This window comes from Periplaneta americana, chromosome 4, assembly GCF_040183065.1.
Source record: "Periplaneta americana isolate PAMFEO1 chromosome 4, P.americana_PAMFEO1_priV1, whole genome shotgun sequence".
NCBI lineage: Eukaryota > Metazoa > Arthropoda > Insecta > Blattodea > Blattidae > Periplaneta > Periplaneta americana.
In genome coordinates, this window is record NC_091120.1 from 25,384,406 (window position 1) to 25,404,383 (window position 19,978).

The 19,978-nt window shown below is 36.5% G+C and overlaps 1 protein-coding gene across 3 annotated transcripts in view; it reads left to right on the forward strand.

Moving 5' to 3' along the window:
- Positions 1 to 19,978, forward strand: part of LOC138697627 (coiled-coil domain-containing protein 102A) — a 32,511-nt gene that overhangs the window by 1,384 nt on the left and 11,149 nt on the right. For 2 of the 3 annotated variants that reach the window (XR_011331588.1, XM_069823032.1), the window contains exons 2-6: positions 3,549 to 3,659; positions 4,572 to 5,299; positions 8,373 to 8,631; positions 15,290 to 15,496; positions 17,467 to 17,663. Coding sequence is in view for 2 of the 3 variants with exons in the window: in XM_069823032.1 (XP_069679133.1) it covers positions 3,549 to 3,659; positions 4,572 to 5,299; positions 8,373 to 8,631; positions 15,290 to 15,496; positions 17,467 to 17,663 (1,502 nt within the window). In the remaining variant the exon portion in view is untranslated. The remainder of the gene's footprint in view (positions 1 to 3,548; positions 3,660 to 4,571; positions 5,300 to 8,372; positions 8,632 to 15,289; positions 15,497 to 17,466; positions 17,664 to 19,978) is intronic. The other variant, XM_069823034.1, reaches the window with a different exon arrangement.

Sequence of the window (19,978 nt, forward strand, 5' to 3'; positions counted from 1 at the left end):
TCCAGACGCACTGTAGTTAGGCCCACTACTATTGGGTGAGCAGATTTTCTATGAAACAAAAGTGTGGCATGAATTTCATGTGCCATGAAGCATTTACTCCCAGCAGGCAAAACAAACTCGCGGCACTAGAGTGACTGTAGCAAAATAAATTACTTATTTTTGCTTTAAAAAGTTATGTACCTACGTATGTCATTGCTACGAAAATCTGTGTAACCTTGATTTTCCACATATTTCTTGTGTAATAACATAATCATATAAGCAGAACAGAGCTTTGTTTGAAAACAATTCATTCACAAAATCTACTCTTAAGTACTAGATCACCAGTTCAAGTTCTTGCACTACAGTCATTTTACACAGTTTTAGAGTACATAAGTTCGTAGCCGTTCATGCAGAAGTGTAGGAAATTCCTGTTTGCTGAGAAAGATGCCAAAGAGGTTTTTAGGCGAATTTTCCAGCTGGTATCCAATGTCATCCAGAGTTTTTCTTTGAGCACTGCAGACCTACGTCGTTTTTTTTCCATTCTTTATCTTGAACACTTCCCATTTCATGAAATATATTAAAGTTATGAATCATAGTATGACCTGGAACTTGAACAACTGGAAATTTGAGGCTTTCCTGGCATTTGATGTGGAATAACTCTTCTTGGGTCCTGCGTCGTGGTCTAAGGCAGCCTGCCTAGGACTAGCATTACGGAATGCACGCTGGTTCGAGTCCTCATGGGGGAAGAAATTTTCTCATGAAATTTCGGCCAGTGTATGGGACCGGTGCCCACCCAGCATCATGATGCACTTGGGGATCTACGATAGGTAGCGAAATCCAGTTATGCAAACCAGCTATAACGGCTGGGGGGCTCATCATGCTAACCACACGATACCTCCATTCTGGTTGGATGATCGTCCACCTCTGCTTCGGCATGTGGCTGTGAGGCCAGCAGCCGGCTGGTCGGTCTTGGCCCTTCATGGGCTGTAGCGCCACGGATTATTATTATTATTATTATTATTATTATTATTATTATTATTATAACACTTCTTGGGTTCTCAGCCATGTGACTTGGATAGTTGTTACCAAGCTTTCTGCCATCTTCTTCAGGGAATGAAGTGTCGTGGGACCATGTCTAGCTGGTATATAAACGTTAGTAGGGCTTCCCGCTGTGGGCCAATCAGGAGCTAGTTCCTAGTCCCGACTGCCTTCCACGTTCTGGTTGGTCAAAGCGTGTTGATGGCAGGTTTCCATGCTGTACTCAGCTGTAAGCCCCTGTCTCTGTTGAAATTATTGCCATCTAGCTGGATTTCGATGGTTTCCTTGATGAGCAGGTCCCAATAACCTGATGTCTTGTCCAAGATGGTGGTGGTGCCGAAATCTATCTTGTGGCCGGTTTCCAGGCTGTGTTGCGCTACTGCAGACTTATCAGGGTAATATAGTCTTATGCTGCGTTGATGTTCCTGGCAACATTCCATAATGATGCGTCGCATCTGCCCAATGTAGCATTTCCCACACTCACAAGGGGTTTTGTAGACACCAGATGTCCTAAGACCAAGGTCGTCCTTAACTGGTCTCAGCAAGTTCTGAATCATTGCAGGCGGCTTATGGATGGTCTTAATCCCGTGTTTTCTTAGCAGTCTGCTAATCTTGCCTGACATGGGGCCATAGAATGGGTTGTATGCCATGCCATTCATCTCTTGTTCCTCGGCAGGTGGTTTGTCTGAGAAGGCTCTTCTGAGGGCCAAACTGATTTCCCTGTTACCGAAGTTGTTCTGTTGTAATGTCTGGCGTAGGTGATGAATCTCAGAAGAGAGACTCTCTTGGTCCGAAATCCCCCTCGCCCTGTGCAGAAAAGTCTACAGAAGTGTTCGTTTCTGTGCTGGATGATGGTGACTGCGTCCATTCAGGTGTAGGTCGGTATGTGTTACTTTCCTGTATATGCTGTGACTCAGTGTGCTATCCGACTTCCTGGAGATGAGAATGTCCAAGAAGGGGAGACAACCATCTTTTTCTACTTCTTTCGTGAACTGGATGTTGGGGTGAATACTGTTCAGGTGTTCTTGGAATTCCTGAAGTTTTGCTTCTCCATGTGGCCAGATGACCAATGTGTCATGTACATAGCAGTAGAAGTGAGCTGGTTTCAGTGTCACTCCCGTTACCCCTGTTTCCCTTTCGCACGAATTCTTCTTTACTATCATCCTTCGTAACTCTCCCCACATCGAAGCCTCAGGACAAATTTATAAATTACAAATTTCTATCACAACACTGTTTCCCCTACTTGTAGAACCAGGGTAAAATATCTGACATTTTCTTGTTGTTAATAAACAAATATTATTTAAAGCAGCCTTCCCTTATCTTCATCATAACCTCACAGTACCTCCCCTTAAGCTTTGCCCCCTTGTCCTGTCACACTTGTTTTCCCTCACCACCACCTCGACTACACACCAAAAGGACATCAACAGAGACCGGCACACAACATTTGAATACTGTCAAAACTTTAGTGACAGATAATTGAAAATTAAATCGTATTTTCTTTTAACTCCACCTTATATTCCCAAGATATGTGCGTTAATAGTTTATATTTAATAATACGGAACAATAAACCGTTTGGAGAAACGAGCGTTGAGTGACTGCTGCCGATTTTGGAATAGAAACCAATGCACTTGAACTGCCCACATAGGAAATAAAACATCACTACCTATTCAAGAGCGCCACACTCAATCGCTTTCACCTTCATCTTGACGAGGATAATAAAAGCCTAAACTATCCCAACCTAACCTGCCACTAAAATCCTAAACTAACCTAACGTGTCACAGATTTGCCTATATAAGGCATAACAAAAGCCTAAACTATCCTAACCTAACCTGTCACAATTTTGTGTATGCAAAGCATAATAAAAGCCTAAACTAACCTAACCTAACCTAACCTAACACTAAAATCTTAAACTAACCTAACCTGTCACAGATTTGCCTATACAAGGCATAACAAAACCCTAAACTACCGTAATCTAATCTATCACAGATAAGTACGTAAGACATAAAAGTCCAAACTAACCTAACCTGTTATAACACTCCATTTTCTTATCTCTATACACTTCCCTGAGGTATGAAAATGGCCGAATTTCTATCCCGATGGAACATTACAAACTAGCGTGAAACGTTCGTAATGTCTCGTAAGTTATGTTGGTATGACATGTAGGCTAAGACAGCTGAAGATGCATATCCGCAGTAGGAAAAGAAGTCACTCAACGCTTATTTAACCAACCGTTCTACATACAGATCTTGTTATGAATTTCTTAAATACAGTAATAATAATAATAATAATAATAATAATAATAATAATAATAATAATAATAATAATAAATATAGCCTAATAATAATGATAATAACAATGATAATAATAGTAGTAATAATGATGATAACGATAATGATGATGATGATGATGATGATGATGATTACAAAAGGTAATGAAAATCACATGAGAATATTTCTAATATCACAATTTTGAACCTAACACAAATGTTCCTAAATATTGTTCGTTAATTTTACGTATGAATTGCTTCGCAGGCTTTACGGCAGAGGGAATTGGAGGAAGCCAGAGCACGTGCTACGCAGATGGAAAAGACTATGCGTTGGTGGTCAGATTGCACAGCTAACTGGAGAGAAAAATGGAGCAAGGTAAATTATGTTTGTTAGAAGTAGCACAGAACTGAAGTTTAATTTTACCGTAATTGCAAATATTTGATGTGAGAATAATACTGATTAATGTCATTATTTATTTATTTAGATATTAAATAACATATTTTGTTACTGTACTGCACAGTTTGTACAGACATTTATTTCGAGATTCAGAACCATATTTTTGTGGTTACTTTTTCAACAAGTGAAACACTTCTGTCTTATGCTGGAAAATGTATGTGTGTCTACATATGCTATGTCTTTAATTTGTATGTGTAATATACACAATTTTAAGAAGTTTTTATATTTTATCAAGTGTTATAAAGTGAACTACAAGAAGAATTACATAATCTTATGCAGTGCTTTTTTTTTTTCTGGAAAAAAGTTTACCGGAACTCTATCACTCGATCACATTATACAACAAAAACATAGGTTTAAAAATATTAGGCCTACATACCTTATATTACAATAAGTTCCAAACTGAGCTCATCGATTTTAAGCATAACAGAAATTTTGCGATTTCGAGCTATAGTTTCAGGATCAATAACGGAAGATGGTAGCACTAGATTGCATAGGTTACTTTTGCACCAACGATAATAATGAGAAAATGTAAACTCTTGGACTCGGCAGTGGCGGCAATTTTAATTTTCAATTCCGCTTATAAAATATATCTCGGAATTTGTAATGGCAAAATGTTTACCGGAACACGTTCCGGACCATTCCGGCTGAAAAAAAGCGCTGATCTTATGTATCTAATGCTACAATGCCTGAGTTGTACTTCTAATCCTTCTTGAGGGACGGATATTTGAAGTTCGATTTTGCTTTATTGTAGAGCCTGATATTCGTTTTGCTTTTGTTTTTAACATTATGAATGCAACTTGTATATTAATGTACATTTTAAATCATTTGCAGGTACGAAATGAAAGAAATAAGGCCCGTGAAGAGTCTAAAATGCTGCGTACAAAGCTGGAATCAGCCCTTAAAGAAACAAATGCTGTTAAGCGTGAGAAACTGGAGTTAGAATCACAGAATGATCAGTTGAAAAAGGAAATGGAAAGAATTCACTTACTTCTGCTGAAGCATGCGGGGCAGTGGGATCACGAACTATTGGAAGCTCTGGAAAGTGAAGATCCAGAGCGTGATGTCCTCTCGAAACCTGTGGATGCTGGAAGTGCCGTTGTATCTTCCAGTCACCAGAATGCGGATGAATTAGCTATTAATTCCGTTAGTACCGATCTGTTTGGCTTGGGCGAGTCTTTGCAGTCTAGACCGGAGCGGGAACACGGTGATTCGTTAGTGGTAGACAAGGACTCGTGTATCGAAGAATATATTTTACAAGGTGCGGTTCCAAGACATGCTGTAGAGATGTATGTTACAACAAAGGAAAATGCAGTGGATAGAGATGTTGACGCAGGTAGAGACGAGCTTGGTTTGGAAGAGACACAGAATGTAAGCAAGTCTGCAGTGACTCTAAATTTCCAATGCAAAGCGGGTGACGATGCAGTGCCAGTGGCTAGACGATTTTCTCAGCAAGGGGACAGCGATCTTCCCTCCCCTGACAAGGAACATCTTCTCCAGAAGCTCTCCATGTTACAGCTTCGACTTGATGAAGCCTCCAAGACTATTCAGGCAGAAAGAGAGTAAGTTACTTGAAACTCTAAATTAAGTTTTAATTCAGTTCATGCATAAAAGATGGAGAAGTATACTTCCAATTTTTATTAATCTTTTTGAAGTGTTAAAGTGAAGATCGATTATAAATTTATCACACATGTCAGTCACGTTTATACATTTTAAGTTGATATTAAAATTTGTGTCAGAGTTTTTTTTTTTAAGGAAAATGGCCAGTTTCATCAATGTTGGTCAGATTTTGCTTGATGAATCTCAATAACTGTCAGTTTTCTAGCATCTCATCAAGAACAGTTAACAAATAATCGATGATCCGTTAGCTAGATGGTGTTTTGGTTCATGTACAGATTGTCCAATTGTATAAGGCCATGAATCTTTTGTAAAAGCAAAAGTTATGACAAATGTGATTGATTAGTAATACTAAAACATTTCTTGGGACTAAATGCATCTTTGATAGAAGTGCAACTGTCAAAATGAACATATTAGAAAATACGAAATAATAATAATAATAATAATAATAATAATAATAATAATAATAATAAATAATCTTTCAGAACACGTATTAGACCACATGGCCTGTTACAGTGTCATAGAGGAATTTTCACATCATTGTTTCCTTGGACGTCTCAGTGTTCTCTTCCCAAGAGGCTGATAAAAAATACGTACCAGTAGATAAAATGGAATATAATGTCAAGTTTGACCGAACTTCAGTGTCAAAATTATTGCAGTTTCACTAACAGTATTTGAAAAATTCATATCTAGGCGTACTAGATTAGAAAAATGCTGTTTAGTATAATTAAGTATATAGCTATTCAAAATAAGCAACTTCATAATAGTGAATGAATGATATAGGCTAGCTATGATGTCCAATGTTGGGCAAAGGCCTTCTGTGCTGGGAGGTAGAACCCCCTTTACAGGAGTGGCTCATGGATACTTGAATGGTGAGCCAGTCCAGGCGAGTTGGTTCTGTTACTATTAATAATTAAATGAAATTTCAGTAAGTTACATTGTACATAAAACAGGACTATAAACAATATTTTTGCCACGTTTGTTTAGTTTTTATTTTCATTTGTAACAATTCATCAGTTGGCTCATGCTTCATGTAATCAGTTAAGAGATAAATAATTTGTGTAGTAGATTATAGCTACAAATCCATTATAAATTATTGAACACAAACTTTTGTGAAATGAAAATGTTTATAAAAATTATTTAATTTTAATTTCTCACATTGAATGTTGTTGTTGGTCCAATGCTGGGCACTTGGTAACAAAGTCATTCGCCATCTTGTATTTCAATATTTTTGTGCTATGTCATCATCTTATAGCAATGCAATCTTTTGATGTGTTTGATGTTTGTCTTTTCAGTTGAATGTAAAATCTCGTATTTTCTTGTCAAGTAGCCTATGTTGCATTTTTACTTAATATCAAGCTATGAATAATGTTTTTGTTACATTTCTTAAATTCACTTTTCATTTTTGACAAAACTTATACCTTTATAAAGTCTTACATGCTTCTGTTTTCACTTTTATAACTCGTAAAATTATGTGTTTATGTACTTTACCTTGAAGTCAGTAGAAAAGATGGAGGCTAAATATATATTACTAGTGGCTTGTGCAGCAAATGCTGCAAACTAAGTTCATTAGACGTTCAAATAAAAATTTTTCAGATTTATTTTCAATGAAGAATACCAGACATTTTGAAAGTTATTTGCTTCCATAATAATGAAACATACTCCCTCTGAATGGTTTTTTTATACCTAATATTTTTTATTGAACTTATCCACTTTCAGTTTTTGAGTTTCGATGCGAAAATGCAAGTAACAATGTCAGAACGATCAATGGGTTTTTCATGTGGGAGTAAAGCAATAGTTGTTTCAGGTCATTGTGGATTGTAGGTGAAAGTTAAAAAAAAAATCAGGTTTGCTATGCATGTTTCGTGAACTACCTTGAAATATATCCTGCTAAGAGATCTTGCTGAAATGATCGAGAGACTACAAAATTTTGTAGGCTTCTTATTTTATCAGTAATACCTTTTGGTCTTTCCTTATTAACTGTAATTTTTGCGCTCTCTAGGGCCAACTCATATAAATATCTACACCACACTGCCATTAAGTATATGAAAAAGACCCAACCCCACTTGATTAATAACTATAAAAATATTTGATTTTTAATAACAATATTGCCATCAGTTTTCCAATTATATATATATATACAGCCGCTACTCAGTAAATTATAGAAAAGAAGATCTATTTTAACATATTATTATATTCTCTACATGTACTTATATAACCCCAAAACGTTTCACTTTCATATCATCAATATAACATGTATAATTAATGAAAAATAGTCACATCATGGGATTAACTATACTAATATTTTATTTCTGATGGTAATAATGTCATCAAACCACCTCAAGTTTTGTAGATTTTAATATCCAATACACAGCTATACTCAGAAAATTACACAGCGCAGAATCAGACCTCTAAATCATTTTAGTAAGTCTTGAAGATTTAATAACCAATTGAATTTGAGCTCTAAATATGTCAGCAATCCTGCAGGTCATGGCCTTCGTGTAATAGCCTATTGTTTATTGTAGTGTGTGTTTTGTTTTATTCTAAAATGTGCTAAAATGCAATTACTTCTCAAAACTGACGACAGATGGATTTTGGAAAATAGGAAAATTATGTAGAAAAATTGACATTTCACTGAAAACTACTATTTTTCTGAAAAAACTTTGGGTTCCAAGCTTCAAAATGAGGGGTCATTTATTAAAATCCATTCAGCCATTTTCCCGTAATTTCCATTACCAGTTCATATTATATATATAGATAGTAGGGAAGGAAGAAAAAAAGAAAGAAACAAAAAAAGATGTACTTTACCTCATTTTTTTTATAGAAACACTGCGCACTTTTTACAAGATATCTGAAAGGATGTGCTATGTCATAGAATGCCAGAGTTTAACTTGCTACTTGCTCAGATAAGTTTAGTGTAAAATATAATACATAGCCATCTAGATTTTGCAAAATTGTGACATATGAAATTCAAATCATTGGAACTGCAAATTGAGTATCTATTTTTGTCCTTCCTAGTGAAAAGATCTTGCTGCATCGTAGTTTGGAGAAGATGCAGGGGGAGCTTCAAGAATTGAAAGATCGGTGTGAAGATCTACGTGCTTCAAAACAAGAGGTTGTCCGTGAATTGTTACAACTTCAAGACCAGCACCAAGACCAAGTACGGCTCATACAACTGGACCTGCAGGATGAGGCGACGTCTCGTGAGGGAATGGACCGACGACTTGCTGACCTGCGCACCGAGGTGGGCAACTCTACCACGTTGGGTCAGCAGTGGGTGCGTCTTGTTTCTCTGATGGCTAGCAGCATCCTTCACTGCTTCTAATTGTTAGGTTGTTACCACTTCTCACTGGAATAAAACTTTGATAAATTCAAAATTCATAGAAAATGCAGCTCTAAGCCTTTCAATAAAAATTAATGTAAACAACGTTCACAGCCAACTAGAACATACCCAGCCTGATCAATCTTTCACTTTCTTGTGTTGTGATGTTTTCATATGCTCAACTATTCTTGTCATTGATACTACTGACCATCTAGTGACAATTTTAATTACTCTTGTAACTAATGAAAGCAAAGCTATCCTATTACAGGCCATAAAAGACCCTTAAGCTGCATCTACACGGTTCAGTTTTCCATGCGCGTATGTATGCAATCTGGAAGAATATTGAAAGAATCAAGTTCAAAACATGCATTCAATTAAGATGCTGGAAGATTTTGTGTCTATATGGTGCTCCGTTTTGAACGTGATCTTCACTACGTGTGTATATGTGTGTGTGTTTCCATGCGTGCGTGTGTTTTTTTTTTTTTTTTTTAACAGTGAAGTCCTTCCCCTTCTTGCTTCCCAATATTTAGATGTAAGGTCCATAAAATTTTGCAGAAATGCACAGATTTTTAGATGTTCCATGTCCATGGCATCTTCTTTATTGCACAGTAAACCTGTAGGTGAGTCCACTAAGCCGATTCAATGTAGATATTTTGTAAGCCAGTCACGACCAGTAATCAGTCTGAACATGGCCACAGCAGATTATATATATATATATATATATATATATATATGTTTGGTTGCAAAACGGTATTTGTCGAACACAGGAGGGAGAGCCATTAATCCTTCCCATTGCAGGCTTTAAGGAACCAACCTGGACAAATACCTAATGTCCCATCCCTACCTTCCCGTGGTGTAGCTGTTAGTAAGCATAATTTTACAAGCTGAACTAAAGGGAGGGGCTACTCATCAATTAGCACTGGTCAGCTTGATGAGTTAATGACCGAATTTGGTATAATTTTCCTCTATTCAATACCTAATTCTCTCTTTACCCTTTCCTATCCAGTCCTCTGACTGAACTCTTACTTTCTTCGACCCCGACAGTATTAGAGCATTCGAGGCCTAGGGGTTCATTTCACCTTCCTTCCTACCCTTCCTACTTTTCTGTTCCTAGTGCTGACCTGCTATGGCACTAAAATCGTCCTCCAGTGGCTTAAGGAGGGAAAGCTGGTTATCAACAAGATCTCCCAACTAGGTCCAGTGGACCCGTCGACCACCAGCAGGTGTGGTCCTCCAGACATTCTGGGGGTTGTGTGTGAATGAAGTGGCCACCAAAACGTTAAAATATGGTGTTCACTTAAATCGGCTACAACTTGCCATTTTGTTTAGCCAAGCATCTGCATAGAATTGGAATATATCAGTCCCCTAACTGTCCATTGTGCAACTCAAACCAAGAAATGGATTCAGAACATCTCAAAATTAGTGCATCAGTGGCTAACCATGACAATATCTTTGAAAAATATTGGAGTGCAAGAGGTCAAATGACTTTATTGTCAAATACCTGGCATTAGAAAACAACATATATATATATATATATATATATATATATATATATATATATATATATATATATATATATATATATATATATGTATTAATCTTGCGTGCATTGCTTGTATGCGTAAAGTTGAAAGAAATGTTCAACTGTGTAGATGCACCTTTAGGGTGGCAGGATGTTCAGGTTCTCATCTCACAAAACAATCAGCACTAACAAGGGAAGTGCACAAACCATAAGAGCTCGCTTTTGATAAAAATCATATAAAAGAGTAATTATGAGTCTCTGATTAACGTGGTGATAGTCACTATTTTCGCTTTTTTGTTGTTTGGTCAGTGTGATGTTTTAAACATTCGGCATCTTGTACTGTTCTTGCACTGAAGTCGAGTACGAAGCAGTACAGATAATCTAAGATGCGCGAATTCACTAGAACTCGGGATAATCCTCGACCTCATGTCGCCAAATACAATGTATCATAAATTCTATGGACTCTAAATAATTTAATAGTTGATATAGTGTCCTTAAGTAACCAACTAAAAAAAAGTAATTTGCCATCTATCGTCTCTTCCTCGATCGTCCACTCAGTTCTCTCAGAGACACGCAATTAACATTATTAATCTTATCATTATTATTATCATCAGTATTACTAACATCATTATTATTATTGCACTAACCTTTTATGACTGACTGCTGTTGGCTAGCACATTAATAATAATCATGAAGGTTGTGACAGAACATTCAGCACCTGCCACTGCCACCTTTGCAAATTATTCAGATTTCAGTTGCCATTACACAAGTAACTAAGTGTCACTGAATGACGTGCAAATGCTATTTTTTTTTATATTTTTTATAGCAGTTGTGGAGATATAAGTATGAGTGCGTTTCAGGGGAGATTTCAACATTAGTTCATTAACAGTTTCCTTGTTAGTGGAGTTAATCAGTTTGGCTTTTGAATGTTCTAGATCAGCCTGTGACTCTCTCCCACAAATACGAAATTGTAAAGCGAACAGGCTGTGTTGCTATAATTTGATTGTGCAAAAATAAATTAACGAGGAGGGGTTGTAAATTAGAGAAGTGTCTTTTTTTAAATAAAACTTGTACCAAATTGTAGGTTTTAAAGAAAAGGTTGTGAACATACAGGTTAAAAGCATGGATGGTTAGCCATTTTTCCAATAAGTCGATTTCTATAATAGTAAAATAGTATTCATAGTTCCCTTTTTTTTGAGTCATGTACTCTACTTGTTTGTATAGTGTGATGGTAGAATGCCACATACACAGCACTATGTGAACTTTAGCACATTATTTAGCACCATTTCTCTTTATGCATGAATAGTTTGTAGTTCCCAGTTTGTACACAGATATTAGACTGCACATAGTTTGTTGTTAACTTGTATTTAAAATTCTGTATATTCATTGTACAGCCATAGTTTTCTCTAAGTTTGAAACTGAACTGTTAGTCATTTGACAGATTTAGTCTGTGATTTTATTATCTATGTAGAAGAGATTTTTCCATATAATCTTACTGTAAAGAAAAGTCTGATTGATATCTCTTGGTAGTTTTCGTGGAAGATTCATGCTTCTTGCAGACAAAGTCTTCTGTTCAGAACCATTTCTGTTTGTGTATTTGTTACATTTCCTCTTTCTCAAAATCTGTGCTTCAGTGGCTGACCATAACAATATCTTTGAAAACTATTGGAGTGCAAGAGGTCAAATGACTTTATTGTCAAACGTCTGCCATTAGAAAAAACAACATTTCCTCTTGTAATTTTTTATCTGTCAGTCTATCATGTTATAGTCATTTAGAATATTAAGCCATCCAATAGTAATATGCGTTACAAGAGCGGTATGTTGAAGTTTTCATGTTCAAGGAAAAGTTTGAAAAAGCGAAACGTAGTTGAGAATTAAAAGAAAACATACCGCTCGTGTATCGTACATTATTTTGTGCGAAGATCGTTTATTACATACCTGAAAGAGGAATTTCTAATTAGTTGCAATGAAATCTCCATCTTGGTTTCTGTTCAATGACGGCAAGTTTGCAAAACAAAAATATCTATCTTCAACATTGTTCCTATAAAATGTTTTCTGTGTTTACTATACTCCAGCAGGTCGTGATATACGTCTGTCTTTTTTTCCCCCCAGTCTATAAATGCAAACTTAAAACAAACCGCATTGTTTTTTCATTAATTTCTCTTTTTTTCCCTTCCAACCAATTTGTGAATATATTATAGGCTCTTTCATACCTTGCCCTGGATTTGTCGGGAACCAGAGAAGCACAGCCTTGTTCCCAAGCCTCTTCAACTTCAAGATCCACATCTCCTTCGTTCAAAGTAGCTGCCATGATGAGTCTGGAATCTTGTTGATTTTTTCATGGCTTCCTTAATGTTACTTGCATCACGAATACAGTAACTTTAGTGGAGTTGTAGAGTTTACTTAATTTTTGCAAATATTTAAAAACAATAATTAAGAGTGCAATTTAGGTGAAATTGCAGTGGTAAGTTTCCAATTTATAATTATTACTATATTGAACGTCTCTAAAAATAATATGTTAAAAGCCTAAAGCAGTAAAATCAATATGTCACTTAAGCTGTAAGGCGAGGGAAATTGTTATGTGTGTTAGGTTGAAAATACTGAATGTGAAATTTTAGACTTTCCGCGGATTGGTTTTGTGCGGAAACCAAGCAAATACGCACGATCTCGCACAAAAGTAGTATTGATACCTTCAAATAATAACAATTTACCATAAAATTTAAGAAATATGAGTTTGAAACTGGCAGTCCCTGTGCTGACATAATATGTCTCTGAGGAATAGATTCTGACGAAATGAGACAGACAAAAAATTGAATCAGTAGACATGAATTTTCTGAAATCCATTGCTGGAATGGATCTGCAAGATTAAAAACGTAATGAAGACATCAGAAATGAGCTAGGAATCTTCAACGTGATCAATAAAATAGATGGTGGTAGGGGAAAATAGACACAGTGCAATAACAGAATGCCTGAAGTGTGCATAGCAAAATTATGTACGAATTACAGAACAAGAAGATGAAATGTGGGTAAGCCTCGACTCAGAGGAATGACCTTTGTGTCAAATAGTTTTAAAAATATTTTGGATAAAGTAACGATTTATGGTTTTTGTACCAGTAAAACCATGTAACAAGAATGCATTAAATGTTAAATTTATACAGCTTTCATTTCAAAACTTCTCATTCTAAATAACTATTTATTTCAATTAAATTAAACAAAAAATACGTTAATATAGATATTGAGGAGGTAGTTTAAAACAATGTTAATTGCATTTTAGGTTTCATCCCTTCCCACACCCCTATTCTCACTTTGAAATTTCAGATGGCACCCCTATTTTTCGATACAGTACTTAAATTTTAAAGAGTGTTAAATTGTTTATACATACAATTCATTTGTTTCACATGTTTTGTTTTCTCCTGGCAACCTGAATTGTTATTATAGTCATTTGATTGTAGGATGAAAAACAATTTATTTTGCGTAATTTCCTAAATTGATTAATTAAATTTACTAAATTAAATGTTCAGAATGTGCTTCATTGTTGATTAGACAGTAATACAGCCTATTTCGGAACACCTCTACATAGCACTGCTACAATATCAAAAACCATATAAATGACGTAAATCCAAACTTCCGCTTTTATTATCCTCTATTCTATCTAAAATTAAAAAAAAGGTTTGTAATACACAATTATATTCATTCAATTCATTCATTCATTCATACATAGTGTTCTGCCCAAGGACAGGTCTTTCACTGCAAACCCAGCATTCTCCAATCTTTCCTATTTTCTGCCTTCCTCTTAGTCTCCGCATATGATTAATTTATCTTTTTTTTTTTTTTTTTTTTTTTGTAGGTTATTTTACGACGCTTTATCAACAGCTCTGGTTATTTAGCGTCTGAATGAGATGAAGGTGATAATGCCGGTGAAATGAGTCCGGGGTCCAACACCGAAAGTTACCCAGCATTTGCTCATATTGGGTTGAGGGAAAACCCCAGAAAAAACCTCAACCATGCAACTTGTCCCGACCGGGAATCGAACCCAGGCCACCTGGTTTCGCGGCTAGACGTGCTAACCGTTACTCCACAGGCGTGGACTTAATTTATCTTAATGTTGTCTATCATCTGATATCTTCTTCTGCCCTGAACTCTTCTCCCGTTCACCATTCCTTCCAGTGCATCTTTCAGTAGGCAGTTTCTTCTCAACCAGTGACCTGGCCAATTCCATTTTCTCTTCCTGATCAGTTTCATGATCATTCTTTCTTCACCCACTCTTTCCAACACAGTTTCATTTCTTACACAATCATAATATTCCTCAAATAACCTGTAATCGACAATAGTCTTTGTAGTTTTATTCTCTTCATCTTTAATCAACAATAACAACAATCCATGTTTCTAGGCTATGATAGAAAACAAAATATGTGAAACAAATGAATGAGATGTATAAACAATTGAATAGTCTTTTCAAATTTAAGTATCAAAATATAGGAGTATAATTCGACATTTCAGAGGGGGTGAAACCTAAAATGAAATTAAGACTGGTTTTAAATTTCTTCCGCAATATCTAAGTTGATTGGTTTTTTTTAATTACATTTAATTGAATTTATTTAGAACGGAAAGTTTTGAGATGAAAGCCTAGTATATATCTTTTCATAAATAAACATAATTATACATAATTTTGTTTAGAAAACTTCACATAATTTTTTAATTTAAGAAGAAACAAAAATAACTAAATGTGCCTTGAACTCATTGAATCTCCTGCTCATGATGAATTTTGTGTCGGATGATATCTGGCAACAGTGGAGTTTTGCAAAAAAAAAAAAAAAAAAGGACACTGTTAAATGGTAGTACTTTTTCATATTCGCCCAGTATTTTAGTCTTTTCATTTTTTGGGCTATTGATTGTTAGTAATTGAAAATTAATAAACTGGACCATTGTTGTGGTGAGTAGCTTTCAGATATAATTGTCATTCTGATGTGCATAAGGTAATGCAATTATTTCATTAAGATCATTATGGCATGAAGGGTTATTAGAATAAATATCAATTTTAAATATTTCAACAGACCAGTTTGATGATTATTTTGAATTTTGTGAATGCAGTTGGAGCGCTTACAAGCAGAGAATGCTGCAGAATGGGGTAAACGGGAGAGATTAGAAACAGAGAAGTTGGGACTTGAGCGAGACAATAAGAAGTTACGGGCAGAAGTCCGTGACTTGCAAGAAAGACTGGAGAGGAAAGGCCGCCCCCTGTCAACAACTGACACTGATGTCAGGCAACTACAACAAGATCTTGCGGACAGAAATAAGGTTCGTAAACTGTAGGTACTTTGTATGTGTTTTGTATCAGTGTGAATCAGAATTGAATGAGGTTTTTACTTGTGTAAGGTGGGTTGGTGTAATTTGGGTATAAGTTACAATTCAACGAATAAAATTTGACTTAATCTTCAAACACATGCCAATTTAATATATAGAGTATTTCAAAAGTCAGTTCAAACATTAAACCGCTATAAATATTAAAATATTTGAGATAGGGAAAAAAACAAAAGCATCACAGTGTTGGGCAAACAACAGAGTTTACAAAACATTGAAAAGATGTCCGCCGTTCTCTTGTTCAACGTACAGCATTCTGTCTGCGACACCATGCACAGCATTTTGCAGATAATGTCTTGGAATATTGGCACTTTCTTGCGAGATGCCATCTTTCAGTTGCTTTAGGGTTGTTGGATGTGTCAGGAAAACTCGTTCTTTAAGGTAACCTCACAACCAAAAGTTGGATGGATTAAAATCTGGAGATCGCGGAGGCCACATTGTTGAAAAGTGCCTACTGATGACTTTGATCGGAAAAGAACCTCAATTACGCGTCTTAACTCCACCATTAATTTTTTTAGTAGGTTATTTTACGACGCTTTATCAACATCTTAGATTATTTAGGTTATTTAGTGTGCCATCTCGCAAGAAATTGCCAATATTCCAAGACATTATCTGCAAAATGCTGTGCATGGTGTCGCAGACAGAATGCTGTACGTTGAACAAGAGAACGGTGGACATTTTCCCAATGTTTTGTAAACCCCATTATTTCCCAACACTGTGATGTTTTTGTTTTTTCTCTATTTCATAATATTTGTAGCGATTTAATCTTTGAACTGACTTTTGAAATACTCTATATATTGTCTGTTTCACAGTTGTTTATCATGGAGTGTTAAAAATTTGCGTTTGATCACACTGATACTGCCTGGGGGGGGGGGGAATTCAGCACTACCCAGATTGGCAGATTTTAAGGTACAGTCACACATCGCTACTTTTGCAGCGCAACTTTTGTACTGCAGCTGTAAAAGTTGCGTGTCGTGTTCACACGTAAGCCAAAAGTAGCGCGCTGCACGCTACTTTTCGTGCTGCGCAACCCGAGTGCTGCAAAAGTTGCAACTGGAGGTTGCGAGTCTGTTCACACACAAGGCGCTACTTTTGCAGCCGCAGTCATGCTGCAGGTTTCCATCTCCGTGTTGACTTCTCAATATACATTTTGTGGTTATGTTCGCATTATTAAGAAACTCATGCAAAAGCTTTCTTATCTATTTTTTGCTTTTCTGTCGTATCTAGTATTCAGAAATTGGCATTATTTTTTACTATAAAGCTTTTAAAAACGCCTATATACTTAAATGATAACCAACAGTATATTCACGTAATCAATGTTGGCAACCCTCCTATTTGGAACTACGCTACGGAAGATTAAAAAAATTATATCGTCAGCAATTATGCTCAGACTGTGTTGTGTATTTAATAACTGTTATAAATAATTTATTTTCATCACATTTAACATTAAAATATATCCAAACAATAAAAGTATCATTGGCACATTTGGGTGGTAACACTAGTTGCAGTCGCAGCAAAAGTTTCAACAAAACTGATATCAAAAATGCTGCGGCTGCAACCCTGAGAACCCTGTTCACACGTCACTACTTTTAAGCTGCGCGCAGCATGAAAAAGTAGCGGGCAGCAGGTTCGGCAGCCGCTACTTTTCGGGTTGCACCGTTGTTCACACGTCGCAGTACAAGAGTTGCGCAGTTTTTTATACTGCAGCGCTGCAAAAGTAGCAACGTGTGACCGTACCTTTAGTAAAATCTTGGTTTACTGCAATTCATCAAATTCGTACTGACAGATAATTTACTGCATTCTTTTCATTTGTGATTTTAAATTACAATCAAATATCTTACGATTATTTCCTTTGCAACGAGTTGCTTAATTGAAATAGCAATGTTATTTGTAATGTTTGATTGTAGGAATTGTCAGATTTGAGGCATTCCCATGGAAAACTGAAGAAGGTGCTGCAGGACAAGTCCACAGAATTGGCACACGCAGTGCGTAGGGCAGAACAGTATGAAGCAGAAGTGAAACGTTTAAGAGGGAGGGTTGAAGAGCTGAAGAGAGAACTGGCAGTAGCAGAAGATGAAGTGGACAGTGCATCCAACAATATCAGGTAACAGCTGTGTATTTGTACTCTTGACACCTTCAAAGATATCCATAGTAGTAGCAACTGTAAAAAATTTAACAGAATTTTTATAATACAGGGCTACTACAAAGGCTTTACCCAATTCCATATCCTTGTATTATGAAAAGTATGAAACATACATTATTGAAAGTTATACCAATAAAAAAGAGAAACTCATCAAGTTTTTGGTCCATCAACTGCTACAAGTGCTCGATGTGACCTCCTCGCGGTAGTCTAACTCCTGCCACACCCACTGGAGCATATCACGATCAACTCTAGCCACTGCTGCACGGATCCGATTTTTAAGTTCTTCAACATTAACTGGCAAAAGAGGTACATACATTTGATCTTTGACAAACCCCCATAGAAAAAAAATCACAGGGGTCAGATCTGGTGACTGAGGAGGCCAACGGAGAACACACCGATCGTTGTTAGAAGCCCGTCCACACCAACGTTGTGGTAGATGCTCATTGGAAATGTGGTGGAGCCCCATCTTGTTGAAATAAAAACCCTGGTTTATCTTCATGTAACTGAGGCATCAACCACTGCGTTAGCATGTCCAGATAAATTCGACCAGTAACCGTGTTTTCAGCAAAAAAGAAGGGTCCATACACTTTAGCACATGACATCGCACAAAACACATTGACCTTGGGTGAAACCACACGAGGGTTTTCCATCCCCCACACTCGAACATTATGTCTGTTTACTTTTCCACTCAAATGAAAAGTGGCCTCGTCACTGAAAATCAGTTTACTACATCTGTCTTCATCCTCTATCAATTGTTGGAATTGAATACAAAACTCATGGCGACGATTGTTGTCATCTTCTGAGAGGGCTTGATGCAGTTGTAAATGATACGTTTACGCAGCACTTTCCATACTGTTTGCTGTGATAAACCAAGCTCCGTGCTTGCCTGCACCGTCGATTTCCTTGGACTTCATACAAAAGCTTCTCTTATGCGCTCAACATTTTCGTTGGAGATAGATGGGCGTCCAGTGGGTTTTATTGGAGCGAGACTTCCTGTGGTTGAAAATCTTGTATACCAAGTGCGTATTGTCTTTTTATTTGGTGGATCCTTATGATATCGTGTATGGAAATGTCTTTGCACTATGGTCACTGACTTTGTTGTGTGAAATTCAAGTACACAATACGCACGCTCTTCTCCTGTCTCCGCCATTTCTTTTACTAGCCACCTAGCGGTCAAACAGGTGTACTGAGATACTCCCGCGAAATTCTAAATGAAACTTGGAAACTTTTTCTTTTATTTGGTAGACGTTTCAATAATGTAACCCTAATACTTTTCATAATACAAGGCTATGGAATTGGGTAAAGCCTTTGTAGTAGCCCTGTATTAACATAACATACAATTATAAATAAATTAAAATGCAAAGGTATTATCCCCTATGAAGGCACCTGGTGGGTCTGCAGATAGAGTGCCAGGCTTTCTTGATCTTGGCATTAGAAAGTGTGGGCAGCACCATGCTCCGACCTCCTTTTAGCTCCCAAGAAAGACATAGTACTCAATTTGATAGGGAGCTGAGTGAATCTCAGGGCCATTCTGGAAGTTTTGGCAACAAGAAAAATCCCATCGCCATTCGAGATTGAACCCAGGATCTTGCAGTCCATAGCCAGTTGCTCTACCAGCTAAGCTAACCATAAATAAAATTAATTTATACTAATTCACCATGATATGTTACAATATATTTATTAGATTAGATTAGGTTAGGTTAGGTTAAATTAGATTAGATTATTTATTTATTTATTACATTCTATAAATTCAGGCACATAGCATGTCAAAGAACAACACTACTGAATACAAAACCTGTCATTTAAATGTGCGATGTTTTCTAAAAGAATTGAGATAACTTGAATTCGATTTTGTCATTAGTTTTGTTACATAAAATATTACACAATTTAGAGTGATCACATGACTCCTTTTCCATATGAAATTTCGAAGTTTTATCCAAGATGGCGGGGTGTTACAATTATGTGTGTATTTGGTTAATTTTTTGGTGTTGTAATGATTGGGAACATCTACAGCCTAATACTGCATTTACGAAACGAAATGCCACCGCTTAACCGAAAGTCTAGAGGCTTCCACATGCTATAGGAGTGGCCTTCCTACCGTCAAAGCACAATAGTAATATGTGGTACAAAAAAAAAAAGTTACCGCCAAAGCGATGGTGGACAATTGGTACGATAAAACATAAAAGCTTACCTCATTCATGGACTGATTGAAGGTACCAATTACAAAAATGAATCCTAGCTGCGTTTTGGGGGCCAAAATCTGGTGCACTATACGG